The sequence below is a fragment of the Numida meleagris genome, chromosome 16, assembly GCF_002078875.1.
Source record: "Numida meleagris isolate 19003 breed g44 Domestic line chromosome 16, NumMel1.0, whole genome shotgun sequence".
In the NCBI taxonomy this organism is placed as follows: Eukaryota; Metazoa; Chordata; class Aves; order Galliformes; family Numididae; genus Numida; species Numida meleagris.
Window position 1 is genome coordinate 6,660,105 of NC_034424.1, and position 21,407 is coordinate 6,681,511.

Genomic DNA, 21,407 nt, shown 5'->3' on the forward strand with positions numbered 1-21,407 from the left:
GCCCGTTGCCATGGCAGCGAGGGACGCTCCCACCGAGCCGGGCGGGAACACGGAGCGCCGCCGCCTTAAAGAACCCCCGGCGCTAATAATAAAAAGGCTAATAATAAATAAGCTAATAATTTAGAAACCTTCCGCAGGATAGGAAAAACAATTAGCAAACACACACGAGAAGCTGTGTTTTTTGTTTTTATTTATTTATTTATTATTATTGACTCGGGAAGCTGCGACAGTGACACCCCCAGACCTGGATTCCAGGCTGGGCCAACTGCAGGCCCACGTGCTGGAACAACCCCATTAAAGTTCACCACGAGAATCGCACCGGCAGCCATTAACCACAGTTTCCCTGCCCAGGCCACAAGTCCAGCTGCCTCCCGGGCCACTACAAGCCAGCTTTTTTCAAGTCCTCTGGCAGAACACGACCTTTCTTCCGGGCCTTGGCTTTTTTCTGCTCTATCTTCTCCTTCTTCTTCTTCTGAATGTTCTTGCGACGCTTCTCCTGCCGCTGCTGCATCCTTTCCACCACTTTTTCTGTTCGCTTCTCCCACTGCTTTTGGCGCTGTGCTTTGCGCTTCTCCTTGCGCTTCAGAGCTTCCTTCAGACGCTCCTCATCGTCATGGATCTTCACGCCTTCTGCCTTATACAGAAGGTTCGTCCATTTCATTTTGATCTCCAGATCCCGAGCTTTCTTCTGGTCCTTCTCCTTGAGCTCCTCCAGCTTATTCTTCCGAGTCTCCAGCCTGCTCAGCAGCTGCTTGTAATTCCTGCCTGTCAGAGGAGTGATGTTCCCCTTCACTCCTTTCCTCTTCTCTTTTTTCTTCTGGATCTTGTTCAGCTCGTTGTCTTCATGCACTTTGACCCTGTTGAAGACAATGTCACCTGTGCTCTCCTCCTTTTTGCTTTGTGGCTCTATAGGTACCTCCTCAGTTTCTTCCTTCACCGCCTTTGCCTTCATCTTCAACTCCTTTCTTCTTCGCTTCTTCCTTTCTCTCTCGTACTTTCTTCGTCGCCTCTTCTCCAGGACTGAAGGGGGTAATTCTTTGGTATCATCCTAAAAAGGACAAACACAAATCAGGAGCCTTACAGGGACAATACAAAGATAGAAATGGGATGTGCTCAAGGTCCCAGTTTCAAACTCTTCCTTAGAAACACAGTATTTAAGAAGCAGTGGGCTCAGCTTTTAAAGATACCAAATGCATATAGTAAATGTATTTCAAGCCTTTTACTCTCACTGAGAACCCTGTACTTACGCTCCCTTGCAGATTTTCAGTGCCTTTTCTTCATGAAGAATCACCAAGAGCACACACTCCTCCAAACTTTTCACACGTATTTTTCTGGACCCCCCCCAAAAAAACAGGTATTGTTCGAGTCCTACAGGCACTTCCTTAGGAAATGGAATTATCTCCAGTCCTAAACCTTGGAAGATCACAGTCACCACATGCCCCAGGAACCTAGGGAGAATTCATACTGTATCCACATGCATGTGAAGTATAGAGTTCTCATACCCGCCCAGAAGCTTCTTTAATCTTCTCATGTAGTCTCTGACGCAAGAGATTTATTGTGGAAAAGGAAGTGGAATCAAGTTCACTTTTGGCACCTGAAAATGAGAGGAAGAACATAAAGTACTTAAAATACAGCACCAGCTAAACAGAGGAATTTTCTATGTCTATGGGAAAAGCTATGAGAACTCTTTAGATGTTATGAAAGCAAAAAATGAAATTCTAATGAACTCAAGAGCTTCTATCTTCTTGGCTTATAAGGGGGCTAATCCCAAGGTAATGGAAACAAAGATGCCAAATACATCTTTCCATTCAGCTTTTCCTCATGATCAGGCTTTACCTATTTATAATGGAAAGAGGACATATGATGATATAGAACGAAATGATATTAAATAAAACCCAGAAATGATCAAATACATTAAAAAAAAAAAATCAGCAAGTGCTCATATTTCTAGAGAGCCACCCAGTGGTCACACTGCAAATTTATGTATATGGAATAAACTAAAGTGTTTTCAATTCAACTGCATTTCTTAAATGGTTTCCAAACCATCTGCACGTGAACCAACTGAAACGCGGCTACCTCAGCTCAGGAAACTTTAACCAGACCACAGACAATTCTGCTATTCTTACCTGTAACAGAATTCTCATTTTTGTTCTGTTTAACACCCAGTGGAGATGATTTGTTGGCCTGAGGGGCTGCTTTCTGTCCAGGAACAAGCTTATTGGTGTTAGAGACCGCTTGTTTGACTGCAGGAGAATTTGTCTTTTCAGCTTCCTTTCTGGACTTCCTTCTCTTCTTTTTCTTGAGCTGCTTGCCAGCATCATCTGGCTGCCCTGGCTTCGATACTAGAAGGCAAAGGAAAAAATATAAAAACCAGGACAACTCCACATTTACCATCAATAACGATCAGTTACGACTGAATATCGAATACAAGCATACTATATAAAATTGTAATAGCACTCGTATCAATCTTGAGGAGTTATCTAAGCACAGCCAGACACGGTTGGCCACTTCAGCAGTAACCACGTTCTCTCGCCTGCCATCATCACATGTGTGAGAATCCATGAGTAGAGATCGTTAACTTCCAGGGCAGAAACTTCGTATCACAGGTTTTCCTTAAAACCAACCGGCTCTGCTTAAAACCAACACAGCTCTCCCGGGCGGAGCACCCGGCGGAGGCAGACACGCCGCAGGCCCACGTTCCCACACAGCAGCCCGGCGGGACGCGAGCCACAGCGTTACCGAACTTCCTCTTCCGCGACTCCGGGGCGTGCTGCGCGCAGACTTTCCTCGCCAAGCCCTGCAGGTAGGCGTCCTGAGCAGCCAGGCTGGCCATCGCCGCAACGCGCAGCGGACAAAGCCCGGGAGCAACGGCGCGATGGAAAGAGCCCGACCCCCCACCTATAACACCGGAAGTAATGCGAGTGCCCTGAGCCGGATGTGACGTCACGCTACCACCGGAAGTAACGGCACAGCTACGCGACGAGGCGCGAAACAGCTGTCAGCACGGCGCCGCCATGATGCTTCAGGCGCCTCACTGCTCCCCGGTGCAGGGGGGGCCGCCCGCCCGCCCTTGCTCCTCCGTCCGCCTTTAGGGCTGGGGACCTCCACCCTCAGTTTGGGGTGGCAGGGCAGAACACAGTCGGACCAGTTCTGCAAACACGAGGTGCAACGCTAAGGGAGGTTCCCAGATAGCTGCTCTTCCAGCTTTGGTGCTGTTACAGCTGCAAAAGGAGTGATTTTCTTCAGGTCGTACAGGAACATACTAGCATTTGTTCATGCTTCACGTTGTCAGAAAAACTTGCCGTTGAAAACACACACTTCAGTTATATAAAAGTGTTATTTTATTAAACCACCTACTTACAAAGAAAAAAAAAATGGAATGGAAGGAAAATAGAACAATAAGTAAACCAAACTCACATTGTAACAAACAAGACATTACAGCAGAATGCTGGAGAAGCTCCACTGAACTGTCTGTTGGTAATGCAGCCACCACGGCCACGTTCCAGTCCAACTCTGTTCCCTTCAATGCACTCTTAGGGTCAACTCAGAACAACTGCACAGATAAAGGGCAGAAAAATCAAGCTGCCCAACAGCTGCAGACAAAGCACCAAGATGATGTCTTTGGAAGGAAACTAACTGAGCAAACCCCTCTGCTCTGCACACTTCGGTTGTCTCAAAATTTTATTACATAAAATTATTAAAGAATATAAACGTTAGCTCAGGCTATGTTAATAGACAGCTGTTGTGTAACCGTTGGAATCAGCCTAATCAAAGCGTGTTCCTGCTTCTATCTGTAGCCTTAAGCAAGTTCACATTATTAACACCTCAGTCTGATTCTGTTTGCCCTCTGCTTCCCAAAAGGAAGAACACTGCTTTTCAATACAGGCCTCCCCGAGAGCCTCCTAAACAATTCACAGCAAGAAGTTCAAGTTTGTGAAGCATTTCAACAGTGAAGAACACTGAGTAAAAAATACTGCAAGATTCTTAAGTATTACAGGTTGTCTGATGGCAACCTGAGAAAGCTTTAAAGCAGCCAGAATGTCAATAACTGTGAGAAATAGGGTAAAGAGCCCCAGAACAGTCACTATCCCCAGATTTGGCTCAAGTTTTCTAAACCAACCAACCAAAGTCAACCACCAGCACTCCAACATGTACTTATTGTGAAACTCAAATGGAAACAAACACTGGATTTCTAATCAACTCCACATGTAACTGTCACGGAAATGCAAACTTAATTCTGATTTGTTAGAACAATCAGCTTTGTATTCACTTATCACTTTCTCTTAAGTGAGAGGAACACTCAAGGCAATGTCCCAGGCATGGAGAAAGCACTGTGGCTGTCCAGTGAGCAGAAACCTGCAAATACAGCTCCAGTGCATTGTCCTGATGGGGAGATGCTCACTCAGTACAGCAGGTGGAAGACTTCTTCAGTGCCACCAGGAGGAACGTGTCTAGCAGCAAAGAATCCTCTTCAGGAGTGGTCTGTCGGGCCTGCCCCATGCCCATTCACGTGAGGGTGTGATGGGGTTGAGCTCTGAGAGGTAGCAATGCTCTGCTCTGCTGTGGCAGTTGTCAGAGGCATGGAGAGGCTTTCAGGAGACAGCGTATCAAAATCTTCCCTCCAGTAGGCTTCACACAATGGTAGATCATTGCTGTCACATAGACTGTAGCTTTCCAGAACAAAAAAAACCAGTAAGGAGAAGCAGCAGGTACAATGATAAAGGAGGAGAGGAAGGAAAGAGGAGAGGGAGAAAAGCAAGACAGAAGCAAAGCATTAAGAAAACAGCAAAAAAATGTTCATGGATATAAGGTCTGTGTTCACAAATTCATCACAAGTCTTGTGATACTGGTCCTTCCTAAAATACCCTGTAAAGGCTATTATTGAATCTTAAGGGCCTAGTAAGGATCAGGGAAATTTCAAAGGCAAAGCTATTGCTCCAAACTGAAACAGAGTCTCAGTTCTAATCCAGACACTATGAGTCCACAGACAGATCTGGACTGAGGTCCTCGAACCTCAAAGATAGGAGTTCTACTAGTTTGAGTGAGGCACAGATCCCTAATAATTTCACTAGTAGTTAGGTAACAACTTACGTGAGGGAAAAAAAATACAAATCACGCTCTACATTTAAGTCTATTTACACCCTTACTGTCTCAGTAAAGTGTCCCACATAAGGCCTGGGTCTTCTTTTGAAAATCCCCAGCCTTTGAAGCACTGACAGCTTCTACAGGCTTCAGCAGTACCAGAGTCCATACAAAAGCAGCTTGCTGGATTTGACTCCTGCAGACTATAGAATCAGATGAACCAGCGTTGTGGGAAAGCAAACAACTGGCTAATTCTTGACCGTGCTCCGAGGAAAACACAATGCAGAAGGGCAAAAACCAAAAAGGAAAGTGTTGGAAGAAACTGGAACAAAACCAGAGCAAATTCCAAAGAGAGGAAGGAGCTGCACACACGAGAGACACACCCAAGACAAAGTGAGTGCTGGAGCAAAAAGCAGCTTGTGATTGGAGTAAAACAAACCCAGTGGGTCAAGTGATTTTTTTGTTGCAGCTTTATTTACATTTTTAACGTATGGACTTGAATAGATGCTTTGCAAAATATTTTAAGTGCAGAAATACGAGACACTTCAAATTGCACAAACATGAAATGCTGAGATTTAAGTCCACACTCAAAGACAGCTCCTGTGGTCTCAGAGGAGGGAGCAATGGAACATAAATACAAGTTTGGGGGTTTAGAATGAGAAAAAGCAAGCCGGACTCGGGGGTTACTGCTTTGAAGAATAAGCACACAAAGCGCTAGTTGCAAGCACCAATTTTTTTTAGTGTTTTTCTTACAGCATGACCTAATCGGTTTCGTACCAGAAGTGGGAAGGCAGTGGATATATTTTATATCTGGGGCCTTTGTTAAATCTCTTGGAAGATTCCTTTTGCTGGAGCATAATCACCCTGCCTTAGAGTTCCCAACACAAAGCAAGTTTGCATTCAATTAGTGAAGAACTCTGGGACTCAATCAGAACTACGGTCCCTTTTCTGCCAGTTTTAAACATCAAGCAATGGTTTCCAAGGTGAGCCTGAACACTGCACCCATGCATGTCCTGACGGATTAGTTACTAAGAACATTTTACCTGTATCAATAGTGTAGGTGCTTCTCCCACTTGTCTTAAACAACAGTTCCTAAAGTCTTAGCTCTACCTCTCACGTACACTCCTCGAAAGGCAGGGTGAATGAGAAGCAGCTGCACAGCCCACAGCAGTACCACTCAACCTTCTGTTCTGCCCTTTGACTGAAGGTTTCTTACTCTGTGGAAGGGACTTCTCTACTCCACGGGGCGCACAGCAATGTCTGTGCACAAAGGAACAGCTCCAGGAAAATACCTGAACTGAGATTGAAAGTAAGGATTCCTACTCAGCTTTATTTTCATGGACCTGCTTATTACAGGTCCCCTCATCAAAACCCCCAGGTACACATAAAAAGCCTCACAATGGAGCCCAGCCCTACAGCTGAGGCACATCCTACTCACTGTGGAGCAAGGAGCTGTCTTCCAGCTGCCATTAGCATCATGGTAGTGTCAACTGCTGGACATGAGACACTCCCTTTTACAATCTTTCCACAGTTCTTGGAAACAATGCACAGGAAGAAAGGAAGCTATGCAGCATGGTGCAGCTTACAGCTCTGCAGCACCTGCTGCTGCAGGGAGCTCACTTTTCTACAGCCTTCCCTGGAGGGATAATCTAAAATAAACTCACCAGTGACCTTCAGGGAATCTGAGGCATCATAGAACAGTCTGGCAGGATGGCTGCATGGAACCAACGTCCTGGCCACGCAGGACTCTTTATAAATCCCGTGGGATTAAGCCCCATGATAAAGTAATACAGTACAGAGAGGAAACCCCAGCTGGGCTCCCAGCTCAGTACAGAATGCCCACTTGTGGGCAAGTCAGCTTTAGCATTCACAACCATTTAAACATGATTAACGCTCTAAGGCTACGTGACATAACAGAAACCCTTTCCCCACATTAGACAATAAAATTTCATTTTAAATATCATAATATTCTAATTATAAAAGGACTTTGAATAAATCACCATTTCTGTATTTACACACACTATTTCTTTGGTGCAGAAAAAGACAGGAAAGAGCATAGGAAAGTAGTACGTGCTAAAAGCAATGATTAAGTGCTACATGATAAGAGGTTTCAGTGGAAGGATCATAGCTCTGTAGACAAGTCAGGTTTCCTTATCTCAGCACCACCCTCATAAAAAAGAACACAAAGGTAGACCCACTTTAGTGTATCAGAAAATAAAACTTTGTGCTTAGAAGTCCGTTCTGTTATGAAGGGTTGCTTCAGGTGGCATGTCATGCCAGTCAGGTGAAGACACCATGCTAGCATGGTCTGAACCCCTTAGTTCAGAACACAAAACTGCTGAGACACAGACACAGCAGCCTAGTGCCAGTGTGGGAGAGGAACCTCTGGCACTCATGAGGCACTTCCCTCCACACTGCGTCATTCTGGACGCAGCTTATACCATGCTGCATGCAGTCTGTGCAGCAGATACATCCCTGACCTATTAATGCCAGGACCGGTGCTTAGGTTTGTGATCATCACTCTTTCTTTCTGAGGCACTTCGAGGACCCCTTGCCACACCGCCCTAAAAAAACTAAGTAAAGACTGAAAAACAACTCTAAACTTTTATCTCAGGTTTTCTTAAAACAACATAGCTGGTTCTAAGCTATGTCATATCAGTACCTTAACTCTTTAAGAACTCTTTAAAAGAGTTCTACTCTTAAAATACATTACCCATAAACAATGGCCTAACTGCCAAGTATATTGTGCAATTATCGTTTTAGTTGACTTAGCTGGAGCTATAGACACTCAAGAGCTTTTAGAAAGAAAGGAGAGACAAAAACGGAAAACCTGGTCATAAGAATTTTGAGTAAGATTTTGAAAAGGTAAATGTTTGTTTATAATTCACACCATTATTGCACTGGCTTCACTTAGTTTGGACAGTGCAGCCAACATAATCTGATTCTCAGTTGTTTTCTCTTGCTTTCATTTACTGCATAATCAGTTAGAAGTGCTGGAGTGCATGACAAAAAAAAATTAAAAAAATAAAGTGTCTGAATTATCTAAAGCTTGTTTCCTATGTAAAAGTCTTTTTAAAAATCTTAAAAATTCCTCAAACACATCAGTAATAAATCTTTCATAAAAAATCCTATCACGATACTTCATAATTAGATGAAACTGAGCACATCGTTTTTGCTCATTTCAGATGTTCACCTCAAAAAGACTCCAGGCAGCTGGGGCAGTGGACTACAAGGTAAAAGGCACACTGTGTTTGCAGGCCACTTGTGAAAGAACTCGCAGCAAGGATATGGGACATCACCATCTCATCTAACATCAGCACCCAGCTCAGCAAGCTAGTTTTGTTAGAGAGAGAGAAAGATGCCTCCAGAAGGATATAACCTCCTAAGGAAATTAATCTTCTACAATAATTTTCTTAGGCTTCCTTCGTAATCATCTGTCAAATCTAACCAACTAAAGGAAGCACCTAGAGGTGGATGTTGTGAATACCTCCTTCAATATGACACTTATGACCTGTAGGATATCTGCAAGGAAGAGGAAGTTGTTTTAAACTGCAGAAAGAGTTTGACCAAACTACGAACAGGAATGAAATTTTGTTGGGAACATTCTCAAGACCTACGCTATAAGGACTATTTGTTTGTTTGGACTGACTCCCCCAGAAGGCCTGGAGTCATTAGACAGAAGTCCACTGCCCTATTTGTACCTGGAAGAGTAATATTCTTCTTCTAGCTCATACAGGTCAATGGAGATCTCATCCCGCAGTGCAATCAATTTCTTGTCACATTCCTCCTGCAAGCTTCTCAGCTGCTGGTTGCGCTGGTTGATAGCTTCATTTACAGACGGGAAATCATTGAGGATCAAGAACTGCTTCAGGTCAGACACAAGTTTCATCAAGGACTCACCAGCTCGGACCTTGTAAGAGAAAGAAAAATCACACAGTGTTATTAAACACATTTAAACAAGACTTTATTCCAGCTCTAAAACAAGGATTCCCAAGCTGCTTATCCTGCCAAATCCCTAACTACACAGGAGTTCCCTCAGTGTGTGAGAGTTCTGACAGAAGCCTGTAGTAGACAGCACAGGCTACCAAACTTTGCCCTAGAGAAAGGATTCAGCCCGCTACCACTCCAAACATCAGGTCACTCTTTTGGCAGCTGTTCTCCTGAGTGCTATACAGGCTTCTCTAGATACAATAACAAACCGAACAACTGCTGAAGGATGTGCTGCCCCATGAAGTGATTATGAAAGCACTACTTACAATGTTTGCAGCTCTGACATGCATCTCATAGTTATCTTGTTCACCCTGGGTTGCTCGAGAGACTTGAGTTTCATCCTCAATCTAAAGACAAAAATGTATAAATTCACCTTTACAAACACAAATGCTGACATATAATTGCTGCATCACAAGCGTTTTATTTCCATCTACGCCAGTATGCCTAGGCTTTAATCCTAATCTCTCGCTTTCAGGTTATCCACAGACCAATTCTGCTGTCCCACACCCTCCCCTCAGGGCCTTCGGTACACCCTCCCCTCCCAGCTACGGCCTTCGCTCACCTTAGCGGTCTTGATGATCTCGGTGAAGTTGTCCATAATGGATTTGACGTCATCCTTGAGGCGCTTGTTATAGGATTGCAGCAGGGTTTCCTTGCTCTGCGGTAGCGCCCGCTGCTGCGCCATGTCTGCCTTTCCCTTCCTACCGCCCCTTCCGGTCCAGCCAGCCCCTTCCGGCCGCCCGCTCCTTCCGGCCAGCCCCTCTTCTGGGCCCGCCCCTTCCGGCCCAACATCTCGCGAGAGGTCGTGCCACATAGAAATTCCCCAGCATGCCCAGTTCCGCCTTTTTTACTATACATCCAAGATGGTGAGCAGCTGCGGGCTTGGGGAGGGGGATGCCGGCATCCAGCGCCATCCGCGCACCTCGCCGGGCCGCAGCCCTCTGTGGTGGCGGTGTGGGTGCTCCGCAGCCTGGCGGTGCCACGGAGGGCGGCTCGTGTCCGGTCGGGCCTGCGGGAGCCGAAGCCGAGATGGGGGAGGCGGGTCTGGGCCTGCGCTCCCGCGGCGGGATGGGAACCGGGCAGACTTGCAGGCCCCGGGTGCGCTGAGGAAAGCAGCTCGTTGTTCTGAACTAGGTCGTCTCATAAGCACTTTTAGGTCACATCGAAGGGTTTACTTTGGTCTTTTGTCGGGTTGGGAGGCAGCGGGGCTTATTAATTATCTGTGAAAGCATGTTTTTAAGGTAGTCTGCATGTTCTTTAAGTCCACTAAGTGCTTAAGGTTCAAAAAAAAAAGGTGTATCTCTTATTTGCAGCCGAAAGGAAAAAAGGCCAAGGGAAAGAAGGTGGCACCTGCCCCTGCTGTAGTCAAGAAGCAGGAGGCCAAGAAGGTTGTCAATCCCCTCTTTGAGAAGAGGCCCAAGAACTTTGGCATTGGTGAGTAAGGGGATATACAGGGTGTTTCAAGGACTGTGGTTTGGTTTGTTGCGTGTAACTATATAGAAGTGTACTGTGACAAAGCTGTGGAATGGAGCAGGCCACAAAGGCAGCTGCTTTACCATCATCGGGGTAGAGCTGTACTCCACTTGGTATTGAAGGTGGCTGTGACAGTTTGCTATGCGACGAAGATTCACTGTGTATTTGTGTTACAGTGGGTCTTGCCCTTTTACATGTGACACGGTCAACTACTTCAGGTTTCTATAATACTACTTTTGTTACGTGTGCAGATGATGTGAAAAAATACTTGCTATCTGAATGGTAGTGCTGACATACCTAACCACCAAGATCGCTGATGCACTCTTGCCTATTCCATGCTCTTACTGTGTGGATTGGGAACAGTTTTGAGTTAAAGTCTGTCTTTCTAGGACAGGATATCCAGCCTAAGCGTGATCTCACACGTTTTGTGAAATGGCCCCGCTACATCAGGCTGCAGCGCCAGCGCTCCATTCTTTACAAGCGCTTGAAGGTGCCTCCTGCAATTAACCAGTTCACTCAGGCTTTGGACCGCCAAACAGGTAAGGATGTGGCCTACAAAATCTCGTGGCTTGGGTCTTTGATGTTTAGATCCGCGCGTGTGTCAGGAAAGAGACCAAAATAAGACTTGTTAAAAAAAGAAGTAAGCTGCAATGTCTCCGGGAGCTCTTCAGGGAAGCTTTAATGGTGACTGATGGTGGGAACAGCAAGCTGCTTTCTGAGTGTGCTGGCGTGAATTACTGTTTTGAAAAGGGAAATAGTATCAGAGGTCCTACTTAAGGATGCAAATCCAGAATTCCTCAGCAGGTGCTTCTTGATGCACTCGAGTCCTTTAAAAGGCAACACTGAGATTTTCAAGCTACGTTACTAATTAGTTCATGTTCTCTTCCAGCCACGCAGCTTCTGAAGCTGGCGCACAAATACAGGCCAGAAACTAAGCAAGAGAAGAAGCAGAGGCTGTTGGCTCGTGCTGAGCAGAAAGCTGCAGGAAAGGGAGATACTCCAACTAAGAGACCCCCAGTTCTCCGGGCAGGTATGCATTTATGAAATTCCTTACTTGCATATATGGGAATGTGGTCTTTTAGAGAGAAAAGTTGGTGCTCTGCTCCAGCCAAACAGGATTGGACATGCTATGGCAGTGATGTTTGAATTTCTTCACCTGAGCTCAAAGTGAAGAGCAAAATAGACGAGCTTTTTAACCCTGAGCTTTAGCAAATTGTCCATGGAATGTCTTCTCTGTGTTACTGAATGGATGTGATCAGCTTTCATTATGAAGGATGTGCTGTGAAAACAGCAGATTCGGTGAGGCTTATGTGAAAGCTCTGGAAAAGAGACTGACTTGAAACAGACTTCTGTAACTTGTTTTTCAGGTGTTAACACTGTCACGACTCTGGTAGAGAACAAGAAAGCTCAGCTTGTGGTGATTGCCCATGATGTAGACCCCATTGAGGTAAGCATAGTCCGTGGTGCATGGCAGAGGCTGCCTGTGTAACTCCACTTGAGGTCAGAAGTGGATTTGGGGTGAGAGTGCATTTTAGGACAAACTTATTGTGTTACAACACATCAACTTATTTATGAAGGCTGGAATGCTTATGCACGTTCAGAGATTTTTTTGGACTTAAAATGAGGCTTGGCCCTTGCGATGATGTATGAATTTCTTCACCTGAATCAGCAATGAAGAGCAAAACGAGCTTTTTAACACTGAGCAATTGCCACAGCCCAGATCAGCTGAAACACTACTGAGGTGTTCTGTTTGTGATACAGCACGCTCCCTCTCTTTTCAGCTTGTGGTCTTCTTGCCAGCTCTGTGCCGCAAGATGGGAGTGCCATACTGCATCATCAAGAGCAAGGCCAGGCTGGGGCGACTGGTCCACAGGAAAACTTGTACCTGTGTTGCTTTCACCCAGGTTAACCCGTAAGTATTGTGTGTGCTGACTCTCTTTACTGTACAGGAGAAAAAAAACAGACTGCCTGTAAGCATAGATCATAGGGCAGATGGATATTAAATCTGAGTTTGTCTAGTTTAAAGAACTAAAACTGAGTTTGCATGCGCTATCTCTGTCATCTTGTATGAAGCAGTCTGCCAGATCCTGAAACAGAGATGACTTTGGCTTATTAAAATGAATATGTTACTATTAAATGTACAAATTGAACAATAAGCATTGTAAGTTCCTACAGCACTGCTGGTTTGTGTGATTAACCTTTTGCAAATGAGGGTTATACTTAACCTGAAAAATGGTGTCGGTATTATGAGCTGCTTAATTCAGAGACAAAAGACTTCCAGAAAAGATTAAACTGGTGCTCCAAAGAAATGTAACTGTCACCAACAGGGAGGATAAGGGCGCCCTTGCAAAGCTGGTGGAGGCTGTCAAGACCAACTACAATGACAGATACGATGAGGTAAGTCATGTGGCTCTTGTCTTTCAGGTTTATACTGTTAACATCCTCAGTAGCTTCTCAGTAAAATGCAGATTGCTGTTTCAGACTGAGGTCATCTTAAAGCCTGTTGGGTGTAGATTGTGTCTAGGTTATTTTTTTCTTTTGAAGTATTCACATTGTTTGCCTGAGGGTAGGGTACAAGATGAATTCTATCACCAAGTTAGAGGCAGACTGAGCTAACACAAGGAGAGGCATGTAAAGATACCTACTTCAGCTAGACTTGACTCCATCCCTGAAGTCCTGAAGTTAATGTGATGATAGGGAAAGACTGCCAACTATCACATCTGTGCTGCTCCCAGAATGTAATTCACCGCTTTAAAAACACGTAGGAGTTCCTAACTGTGGGAGTTCTTCCCCTTGTGCATGGAGTGGAACTGAGCACATCAACTGAGTGACAAAGTGAGACACTGTATGAGGTGTTTAACTTGTTCTCCCTTCTTTGCAGATCCGTCGTCACTGGGGTGGTAACGTCTTGGGTCCAAAATCTGTGGCTCGCATTGCCAAGCTCGAAAAAGCAAAGGCTAAAGAACTGGCTACTAAGCTGGGCTAAAGATGTACTGATTTGGAACCATGGTTTGTGTACATAAAAAAAGAATAAACCCCCAGATCAAATGTCAGTGGTCTCTATTAATGAGGGGTCCAGCCAGTGGGTTGCAAGTGATTGTTGCCTGACTTCTGTATTTGCCTACAACCAAATGATTGGATAGAACTGCACAGAAGGTGGCAGAGAGCAGGCTGTTACTTCCCTTAGAACCATTGCCCATGGCTGCTGTGCTAGCCCTACATTCCTCTTCTTTAAGCACAGCCTCTTGACAGCCCCACAGCTGCACATCCTGTGGTGATCCTAACACTGAATGGGCTAGGCTAGGCTATTTCAGGCTTTAAGCCTAACTTAGTTATGCAGATATCTGACTTGGAAATAACTGTAAGTCGTCATTATTGCTTAGACTTAATTACTGCGTGCATTTTATAAAGCCATGTTTATATACGGAGTTGTGACACTTCCATGGACTAAGCAGATCAGGACCTTCAGAGGTTTGTAATGCCTCTTTCATTACAAGACGGTCAGTAAAGGCATGCTAAAGTAATGGAGGAAGTATCTAAACCTACTCGTCCTTCTGTTCTTCGCTGACTGTCAACTCGGTCTTGTGGAATTCTTGGAGGCAACCAAGTTTGGTAAGGCTCCAGCCCAAGCTGAGGCAGCTCTTAGTTATTTCTGCTAGGCCTGATAGTGTTCTTGTAAAGCTGAATGCTGTCTCACTCAGACTGGAGTCCAGAATATTTACATTTAATTCAGGTCTGCCCCTTAAGTTATAAGATATGCAACGTAAATGACAAGACAAGTACTTGCAGGCCTGTTTTATTGATCCTGATGCAACTGCAGTGCATCAGTCTTGACTTCAGGAATGACTACTCTGAAAAATTTTGATTCATAAAATCCCTTGCTGTTATTTGCTGAGACGGAGCATAAAAAACACAGCAGTGGAGAAGAAAAGGTTTTGTAGCTTGTGACCAAACTCTGCCCAACAATAGGAAAATCCATCCTTGAGATATCCAGAAAGCTGATGTAAGCAAGTGTCTCAACAGCCACCACTAATTCTGAAGTTCAGTGCTTTCAAACTGCTGCCAGCATCAGCTGGGAAGTCCCGTGCCCTGAGACTGAATTCTTCAGGATTGATCAGACTGCAGTCTTGACTACAGTACAGGAGAGTAGATATTAATCCTTGTCCTCATACAGGTATTTTTTGTATAAATTTTCTGTACCACATGAATGAAGTTGCAGCACACAAACCATACCTGTGATGAAAAGTAAAAAAAAAAAAATATATATATATACACACGGTATTTTCAAGGTTGATTAAGCCTCCTTAAGTCAGCTGCAGTTCACTAATAAAGCTATTTCAAACTATCTGGGAAATACTATTTAGGTTAAAACAGTTTGCAGCTGAAGATCTCACCCAGTCTCCCTGATGCAGGAGCAAGAATGCCAGGGAAAAATTATTTCCTTGCTTTCAGCGGAATCAACAGAAAGCAGTTTAAGGCTTCATGTCCAGAAAAACCAAGGTCAGGCAGACTGCTGGCCAGGTAGCTTACCAGGTCACGATGTACTGCATGTGCTCATTTCTCAGGCTCACTCTTGTCTGGCCTCCAATGGGCCCTCCTGGGACCGTGCTTCCTGCAGGTACAGCACAGTGCACGAGTCAAATGTTTGGTCTGCAAAGCCCAGGGCTGCCCGTGCTCTGTCAAGTGAGCAACTCCGTGTGTGTGGTGAGTCACAAAGCTAGCCCACTCCTCTGGGCAGTAGTGTTCCCAAGTTACCAGCAAAGCCAGTGGCTGTGCCTTCAAAACCACGTACAGTAAACTTAGAAAGCGGGATACCTCCGGAAATGGCATAGGGAAATACATAACAGAGAAAAGGGGGAGACTGACATAAATTGGTTATGGATTCGGGTTCCTCTGGGACTTACTGAAATCGGCATCAATGAAGATGGGCTCAGCACCGGTCACCTTTGCCATAGCCTCCAGGTCACGATAGTGCCAGCGGTTTTTTTCAATGTTATTTTCGGGTACAAAGGGTTTCCGTTTTTCTGATAACCTCACCACCCCCGTGAGATCAATTTCTTCTTCAATCTGAAATGAAGAGGAGAAAAAGAATCAAGATTCGTTTCCAGCATACCAGGTCCTGGTAGAAAAATCCATCACCTGTGGGGTCTGGTTATAAGTCAGCAGGTTGTGCTACACAGTGGGACAGTGCCGTAACACAGCAGGGGAAAAAGGCAGATCAAGAACAACTATTTATAAAAATGCCTTATTTACTAAATCAAAGGTGTCAAGAAAAGGCACCTTTAAGAAGTGCAGTGACTCACGAAGCTGAACGTGGCTGCTGCCTTTCTTAGTTTGTCCAAATTGCCTCTGGGTAAGCACAGGTTAGAAAGCAACACGCAGGATTTTCCTGTATCCCTCTTACCTGTCCCTTCAGCCTGGTCTCTGGTTTCAGTTTCTTTTTGGGCACAAATCCTCGGTTGACTAAAATCGTGACCCTAGAGTTAGGTAAATAGGACAAACACACCTCATGAATTAAAGGAAATTCTTGCTGCTGTCTACAACTACAAGGAAATATAAATACAGTTTGGAGTCAAGCCTCAAGCAGCTAAGAGAAAGATGCATTGTAAGGAAGAGAGGGACATTTACACAAACCCAGTTGCTATAATTGCTCTCTACAACTCCTGAAAGGAGGCTGCAGTGAGGACGGTGACGGTTTCTTTTCTCAGGTGACAAATAATGGGACACGAGGAAATGGTTTCAAGCTGCACTTTTAGGTTAGATACTAAGGTGAGTTTCTTAATGGAGAGAGTGATGAGGCTTTGGATGGCGCTGCCCAGGGGAGTGGTGGAGCTCCCATCCCTAGAGGTGTTTAAGAGAGGTGTGGATGTGGCACCAAGGGACTAAGGATAGGAGCCAGGTTGATGGTTGGACATGATGATCCCAAAGGCCTTTTCCAACCTAGGTGATTCTATGATTCAACTTTTTTTTAAAAAGAAATGAGTTGCTCATGCGAACCACCACTTAACTTACCCTAGTTCTGTGCAGTAGAAAGGAGTAACGACATTTGCTCCGTTTTCTGCGTGGGATGTCAACTTCCCAGCTTCTCTGGCTTCTCGCTCAGGGTCCACAAGTGACCGTGGTAAAATGTAGAGCTCCTTGGAGTGGTCAAAATGCCCTCGGACCTTTACAGGCCTGTACTCCAATTCCTTCAACTCCATAGGGCTGTAGATAACAAAGTGAAATGAAAATCACAGCTGTGACAGGCAAATCACACTGGGGGATTTTACTGTGGAATTCTTCTCAGCTTCCTTACTCTAATGTCAGAGGGATGGGCTCTGACGAAAGTCTGGATGCCAGCTGTGCAATCAAATCTAATTTCCACTTTCGACGCTGAACCTGAAAGTACAGAGACACAAAAGTCATTCCTACTGGTAGAACAGAGCAATATAACGACCATAGCAAGCCTTAAAATCTATTTCCTGGTCATAAGTTTGTCCTGACCTGAAACAGAACAAACTGAGCTATGAAAATGGAGACTGCTGACTTCGTTTGGGGGAAATATTTATACTGAAAGCGTTACATAATGAATCTCTCCATTAAGGACCCGCACAAACCTCACAAGTGTGCACCGGGAAAGCAGAAAGGTAAAATATCAGCGAATCTTTACCCTGCCTACGGTACAAACTATATCAAACAGCCAAAGGTGGAAACCCTGGCAGCCCCAGAGCGCTCATCTCTGGAAGAAACAGAATTCGTATCGGTACCTGCCACGTGCCGAGACAGAACGCGGTCAGGGGCACGAGGAGGAGGCCCCACTTCAGCCAGATGTCCTCTCCAGGTGCACCGGCAGCTGTGGTGGAGCTTCGCGGCCTGCAGAGCCTCAAGCCAACATCTGCAGAGAAGCAGAATGAGGAACCGGGCACTCGCAGGAGGAGAGGTGCTGAATTCCGGAGGAAATGTCCCCTCAGCGCCAGGCTGAAGCATGACAGAGCCGCACGCAGATCTCTGCTCACCTGTCTGCTGGGTCCCAGCACAACCCGCTTTCGTCCGGGGATATCCAAAAAGCGTTCTTCGGAGCAAGCAGTGCGATACCTAAGGAAACAAAGATAACATCCTTTGCAGCCCCTCTACATTGTACACGTTCCATCTCGATGCTATCGGTTGTCCCACCGCAACAAACGACCTTTCCATATGTGCTATCAGCAAACGTACGCAGCACTGTCATTTGCTTTTAAATTAATGCCGGGCGAGTGCCTTCCCTTCTCTATTCCTTGCTCGGTGCCCAGCGGGGCCCTCCCCTCCCCCCTCAGAGCCCACCCCCAGGCCCTGCCCGCTGCCCCCAGCGCTCACCCGGACCCGGCGTTCCCCGAGCAGCCGCGGCCCCACCCGCAGCAGCAGCCCCCACGTCGCCATGGGGCAACACCGCCACCGGCCCCACTCCGCCCAGGCTGCCCCCGGCGGCCGCCCCTCTAGCTCTCCCTCTCTATGGTACCGCCGCTTCCCGGCGGGGCCCGTACCGGAAGTGAGGCGGCTCCTGTCTGGCAGCGCCTCTCTATGGTGAGTTGGGGCCTTGCGGTGCTGCTGTCAGCGCGGCGTGGCCATGGCTGAGGTGCGTCTGGAGGTGCCCGAGGAGGTGCGGCTCTTCCTGCGCCAGCACCCGCTGCTCAGCCTCGAGGAGTCGGGCAAGGTGGGCCGGAGCAGTCCGCGGTGGGAGTTGTGGGGGGTTGTTGGGGCCGCTTCCCCTGAGGGGCCGTGAGGGGAACGAGGCCCTGAGCTCAGCCCCCAGGCCCGGGGGGGGATTTCTCCCGCTGTGGAAATGGGGGAGGGTGAGGGAGGAGGGTCCTGGCAGGAGCTGGGGTCTCCCCAGGGCCATCCCTGGGCTCCCTGACCAGGACTCCTCGTTCTCAGGTGCGGTGCCGGCTGACGGGCCACGAGCTGCCGTGCCGACTGATAGAGCTGCAGGCTTACACCGACGGCAAGAAGTACCGGCGGCTGATAAAGACATCCAGAGAGTTTGATTATGGCACGTTCGAGCCCCATATAGTGCCCAGCACAAAGAACCTGTAGGTATTCCGGTGCGTCCAGTCTCCGTGGCTGAGCTTTATGGAATTCTTGGTTACTTGGGCAAGTCTTCTGGCAGTGTTTGTTACATTTGAGCACAGTACGTGTAAGTGAAAGGTTCATAGAATGGCCGGGTTGAAAAGGACCTCAGAGATCATTGAGTTTCAACCCCCCAGCTGAGTGCAGGGTTGCCAACCACTAGGCCAGGCTGCCTGGAGCCACAGCCAGGTTATTAGGTAGCACGCTTAAACTCTGCTGGTGGCTATTTCTTTTTTTTTGTTTGTTTGTGTCTCAGACATCAGCTGTTCTGCAAGCTCACTCTCAGACACATCAACAAGCTTCCAGAGCACGTCCTGCGTCACGTCCAAGGGAAACGCTATCAGAAGGCGCTGAAAGCATGTAAGTTGGCTGGCTGTACCTCCAGAAAAGCTTCTTTTTCCCCCTAAGCTCTTGAAGTTCCAGTCTATGAAGGGAATGGGTAAGTTCTCTCTAGCTGACAGCAATTCACTGCAATTGCTGTGTATGCACCTCAGCTGGAAGGAAGATCCTGAGTGTAAGGAGCGCTTGGCTTCTTTAGCAAATACTTTGGAATATGGGGTTAACGTGTCCCGCAGTGTCTGCGTTAACATCTTCCATCGTCCGTAGTACCATGTAGATTATGTGTTTATTGGAGCTTGATTTACTTCTGAGTTGCATTTAATGTAAAGTGGAACTGGAAGTAAACAGGACTCCAGGGGCTGGGTAGCTTTGCCAAGTGCTGCTCAGTCCCTCGCACCATTAGATGAGAAGTGCCAGAAGGAAGGCGTGGAGTATGTCCCTGCCTGCTTGCGGCAGAAGCAGAAGCAGCAGCGGAGACAGCACGCTGACGACCAAATGAAGGGGAGCAGGCAGCCTTCCAGAACAGAAGAATTCTGGGAGCCAAAGTCTCCCAGGACGGATGAGGAGGAGGATGGAGAGGAGACGGACGACAGCATGAGCGATCTGTACCCACGTGAGTAAGAACGCTGGTATCATGTATGTCCTGAAGGCAGTTTGTCAGCTCATTTTCTCGCAGCGCCTTTATACTGCTGCTGTCTGCTCGCATGCTGGAGATGTGACCCCCATCCTGTTTGAGGTTCTTGGATTTGGAAAAAGCTTGCCACCGCTGAATGTGAAATAGCAGTTGACGCTAAGTAATACCAGAGCTGGATCCTGTAAGGTGTGAAGGGAGGGATGCAGGATCCTCTGGTCTTTGCTTTAGGTATCGCTGTTTTCCTTTGTTTCTCAGCATGTCCTCCAGCCTGACAGGAGCTGGTAAGGCCATTCCACTCACATCTGGAAAACACTGCCTTGCTGTAGGAGAGCAGAGCTTTAGGACCCCAGAACTGTCTGTGTTGCCTGCTTCCCACAACTGGGCTAGTGAGAGGACCAGGCATTTTTCTAATAAAACATCCATGTGTTTGTTACTGACTGTTTCCCTAGTGACATATATGATGGGCTAATCCTTGGAGGCTGGAACTGGCTTAGATGAGCAGAAAATAAGGTTGGGGTAGGCAGAGCCTGTGTGCACAAAGAACTCATCCTGAGCTAAATCTTTGTATTTTAGCCGAACTCTTCCCAGAAAAAAGCCCAGCAGCTCCACAAAACACAGAGGCCAATGGTGGTTTTGCGACAGACAGCGAGGACGATGGGGCCGAGCTGACTTGGGAGAACGGTGACGTGAACGGAGAGGATGGTGGAAGAATGGATGTCAGCAGAGCAGCTGGCAAGAGGGGAAAGGTGGGAGTCACTTTGCTGTGTGTAGCAGATGGGGAGCACGAACAGCCATCATCCTATCCTGTAGGTGGTTGTCTGATCTGTTCCCGTCTGAGAATCAGCAGAAGGTGTAGATCTATTTGGGAGAATACTTTCCCCATGTGCCAGCCACTGACTTGCATCCTGAGGTGTGAATTACTAGCAGTAAATGTTTATCCTGTCTGCTCCAACTAGGGCTCTTGCTGCCTGTATAAATAGCTCATCCTGCTGCACTGTCTTAACAGTGAGACTGTGGGTTCTGTAATCCTCCCCTCCATACACACACACACTAGCTAAACACTTCTGAAGTCACCGAGTCCTCCTACACCTTCTGCCTCTTGAGGAGCTGGCCAGGTCCTGCCTTTGGATGTACTCACAGGAGGACATGCCCGGATCCTTCTCAGTTTGGGAAGCAGATGTGTTATATACATGAAAGTGGATAAACTCTGTCAGGAAACTCTGAGGGAGTGGCTAGACCCTTTCCAATCATATCAAGTTGGAAAGCTGAGGCTGGGTGAAGCTTAGGTTCATTTCTATGGAGAGATGGTCACTGTTTGCATCTAATGAAACTGTATGCCTGTCAGAGATGCTAACTTGTAGGATAAGGCAAGAGAACATCCTGGCTAGTCCTGTGCCCTGGACTGTGCTTGTTCTGTCTCTTGGTAAAGGAGACCACACTTGATTTCTCTTTAAGCAACCTGGGTTTAGTTTCTGGAAAAAGCTGATGGACTTTTTCTTTCTACAGAAGCAGTCAGGCCCTTCAAAGAAAAAATTCAAGAGTTGTCATCGAAAACCCAAAAACTTCAAGAAAACAACCAATGGTAAATAAATGTTCATGGTAAGAATGCAGCCTGAAGCCTCTTGCGTAGCAATTCCAGATGGTGCACAAAACCCAAGTGTTCACCCTTAAGCCCTGCTGCCCATTCCAGTTAACTGCTGCAGCAGGGAGAAAGAGCAAGGGGGAATTAAATTGCATTTTAACACTCTCTATCCATCCACTGCTACCACAACCAGAATTACTACTACAGAACCATAAAGGCAAACCC

At 46.5% G+C, this 21,407-nt stretch overlaps 5 protein-coding genes across 6 annotated transcripts; 2 read left to right on the forward strand and 3 right to left on the reverse strand.

Annotated features, from left to right (window-relative positions):
- Nucleotides 187–2,941, reverse strand: SURF6 (surfeit 6). The gene is made up of 4 exons (XM_021413860.1): nucleotides 2,740–2,941; nucleotides 2,127–2,342; nucleotides 1,503–1,594; nucleotides 187–1,048 (listed from the first exon to the last, which is right to left on the reverse strand). Exons 1-4 carry the CDS (start codon nucleotides 2,831–2,833, stop codon nucleotides 380–382), a joined length of 1,071 nt encoding a protein of 356 aa, XP_021269535.1. The 5' UTR covers nucleotides 2,834–2,941; the 3' UTR covers nucleotides 187–379.
- MED22 (mediator complex subunit 22) lies at nucleotides 3,319–9,783 on the reverse strand. 2 transcript variants are annotated; one of them, XM_021413867.1, is made up of 4 exons: nucleotides 9,635–9,783; nucleotides 9,339–9,419; nucleotides 8,784–8,992; nucleotides 3,319–4,664 (listed from the first exon to the last, which is right to left on the reverse strand). In XM_021413867.1, the coding sequence occupies exons 1-4, from the start codon at nucleotides 9,755–9,757 to the stop codon at nucleotides 4,472–4,474; spliced, it is 606 nt and encodes a 201-aa protein (XP_021269542.1). In that variant the 5' UTR covers nucleotides 9,758–9,783; the 3' UTR covers nucleotides 3,319–4,471. The 2 variants fall into 2 exon arrangements, with proteins under 2 accessions (XP_021269542.1, XP_021269541.1); XM_021413866.1 differs by having other exon boundaries at nucleotides 3,319–4,670.
- RPL7A (ribosomal protein L7a) lies at nucleotides 9,741–13,598 on the forward strand. The gene is made up of 8 exons (XM_021413861.1): nucleotides 9,741–9,938; nucleotides 10,386–10,506; nucleotides 10,935–11,084; nucleotides 11,435–11,575; nucleotides 11,913–11,992; nucleotides 12,327–12,457; nucleotides 12,873–12,942; nucleotides 13,427–13,598. Exons 1-8 carry the CDS (start codon nucleotides 9,756–9,758, stop codon nucleotides 13,529–13,531), a joined length of 981 nt encoding a protein of 326 aa, XP_021269536.1. The 5' UTR covers nucleotides 9,741–9,755; the 3' UTR covers nucleotides 13,532–13,598.
- LOC110406853 (surfeit locus protein 1) lies at nucleotides 14,326–18,046 on the reverse strand. The gene is made up of 9 exons (XM_021413862.1): nucleotides 17,878–18,046; nucleotides 17,541–17,619; nucleotides 17,292–17,419; nucleotides 16,841–16,923; nucleotides 16,558–16,749; nucleotides 15,950–16,022; nucleotides 15,450–15,612; nucleotides 15,076–15,157; nucleotides 14,326–14,778 (listed from the first exon to the last, which is right to left on the reverse strand). Exons 1-9 carry the CDS (start codon nucleotides 17,938–17,940, stop codon nucleotides 14,712–14,714), a joined length of 930 nt encoding a protein of 309 aa, XP_021269537.1. The 5' UTR covers nucleotides 17,941–18,046; the 3' UTR covers nucleotides 14,326–14,711.
- SURF2 (surfeit 2) lies at nucleotides 18,054–21,206 on the forward strand. Its single transcript, XM_021413863.1, has 6 exons — nucleotides 18,054–18,214; nucleotides 18,436–18,590; nucleotides 18,884–18,987; nucleotides 19,370–19,579; nucleotides 20,174–20,346; nucleotides 21,107–21,206. Exons 1-6 carry the CDS (start codon nucleotides 18,128–18,130, stop codon nucleotides 21,188–21,190), a joined length of 813 nt encoding a protein of 270 aa, XP_021269538.1. The 5' UTR covers nucleotides 18,054–18,127; the 3' UTR covers nucleotides 21,191–21,206.

Excerpts from the sequence above, each read along its gene's own strand:
- SURF6 (XM_021413860.1), bottom strand. The coding sequence starts at position 2,833 with ATGGCCAGCCTGGCTGCTCAGGACGCCTACCTGCAGGGCTTGGCGAGG. Across the intron at positions 1,595-2,126 it reads AAATGAGAATTCTGTTACAG|GTGCCAAAAGTGAACTTGAT; the intron begins GTAAGAATAGCA and ends TCTCATTTTCAG. Across the intron at positions 1,049-1,502 it reads TTAAAGAAGCTTCTGGGCGG|GATGATACCAAAGAATTACC; the intron begins GTATGAGAACTC and ends TGTCCTTTTTAG.
- RPL7A (XM_021413861.1), top strand. The coding sequence starts at position 9,756 with ATGTCTGCCTTTCCCTTCCTACCGCCCCTTCCGGTCCAGCCAGCCCCT. Across the intron at positions 11,576-11,912 it reads ACCCCCAGTTCTCCGGGCAG|GTGTTAACACTGTCACGACT; the intron begins GTATGCATTTAT and ends CTTGTTTTTCAG. Across the intron at positions 12,943-13,426 it reads ACAATGACAGATACGATGAG|ATCCGTCGTCACTGGGGTGG; the intron begins GTAAGTCATGTG and ends CCTTCTTTGCAG.
- MED22 (XM_021413866.1), bottom strand. The coding sequence starts at position 9,757 with ATGGCGCAGCAGCGGGCGCTACCGCAGAGCAAGGAAACCCTGCTGCAA. Across the intron at positions 8,993-9,338 it reads ATGTCAGAGCTGCAAACATT|GTCCGAGCTGGTGAGTCCTT; the intron begins GTAAGTAGTGCT and ends TTCTCTTACAAG. Across the intron at positions 4,671-8,783 it reads GAAGAATATTACTCTTCCAG|CTACAGTCTATGTGACAGCA; the intron begins GTACAAATAGGG and ends TGTTCTGGAAAG.
- LOC110406853 (XM_021413862.1), bottom strand. The coding sequence starts at position 17,940 with ATGGCGACGTGGGGGCTGCTGCTGCGGGTGGGGCCGCGGCTGCTCGGG. Across the intron at positions 17,620-17,877 it reads TCGGGGAACGCCGGGTCCGG|GTATCGCACTGCTTGCTCCG; the intron begins GTGAGCGCTGGG and ends TTGTTTCCTTAG. Across the intron at positions 14,779-15,075 it reads ATGCAGTACATCGTGACCTG|GTATGGTTTGTGTGCTGCAA; the intron begins GTAAGCTACCTG and ends TTTTCATCACAG.
- SURF2 (XM_021413863.1), top strand. The coding sequence starts at position 18,128 with ATGGCTGAGGTGCGTCTGGAGGTGCCCGAGGAGGTGCGGCTCTTCCTG. Across the intron at positions 18,215-18,435 it reads GCCTCGAGGAGTCGGGCAAG|GTGCGGTGCCGGCTGACGGG; the intron begins GTGGGCCGGAGC and ends CCTCGTTCTCAG. Across the intron at positions 18,591-18,883 it reads GTGCCCAGCACAAAGAACCT|ACATCAGCTGTTCTGCAAGC; the intron begins GTAGGTATTCCG and ends TTTGTGTCTCAG.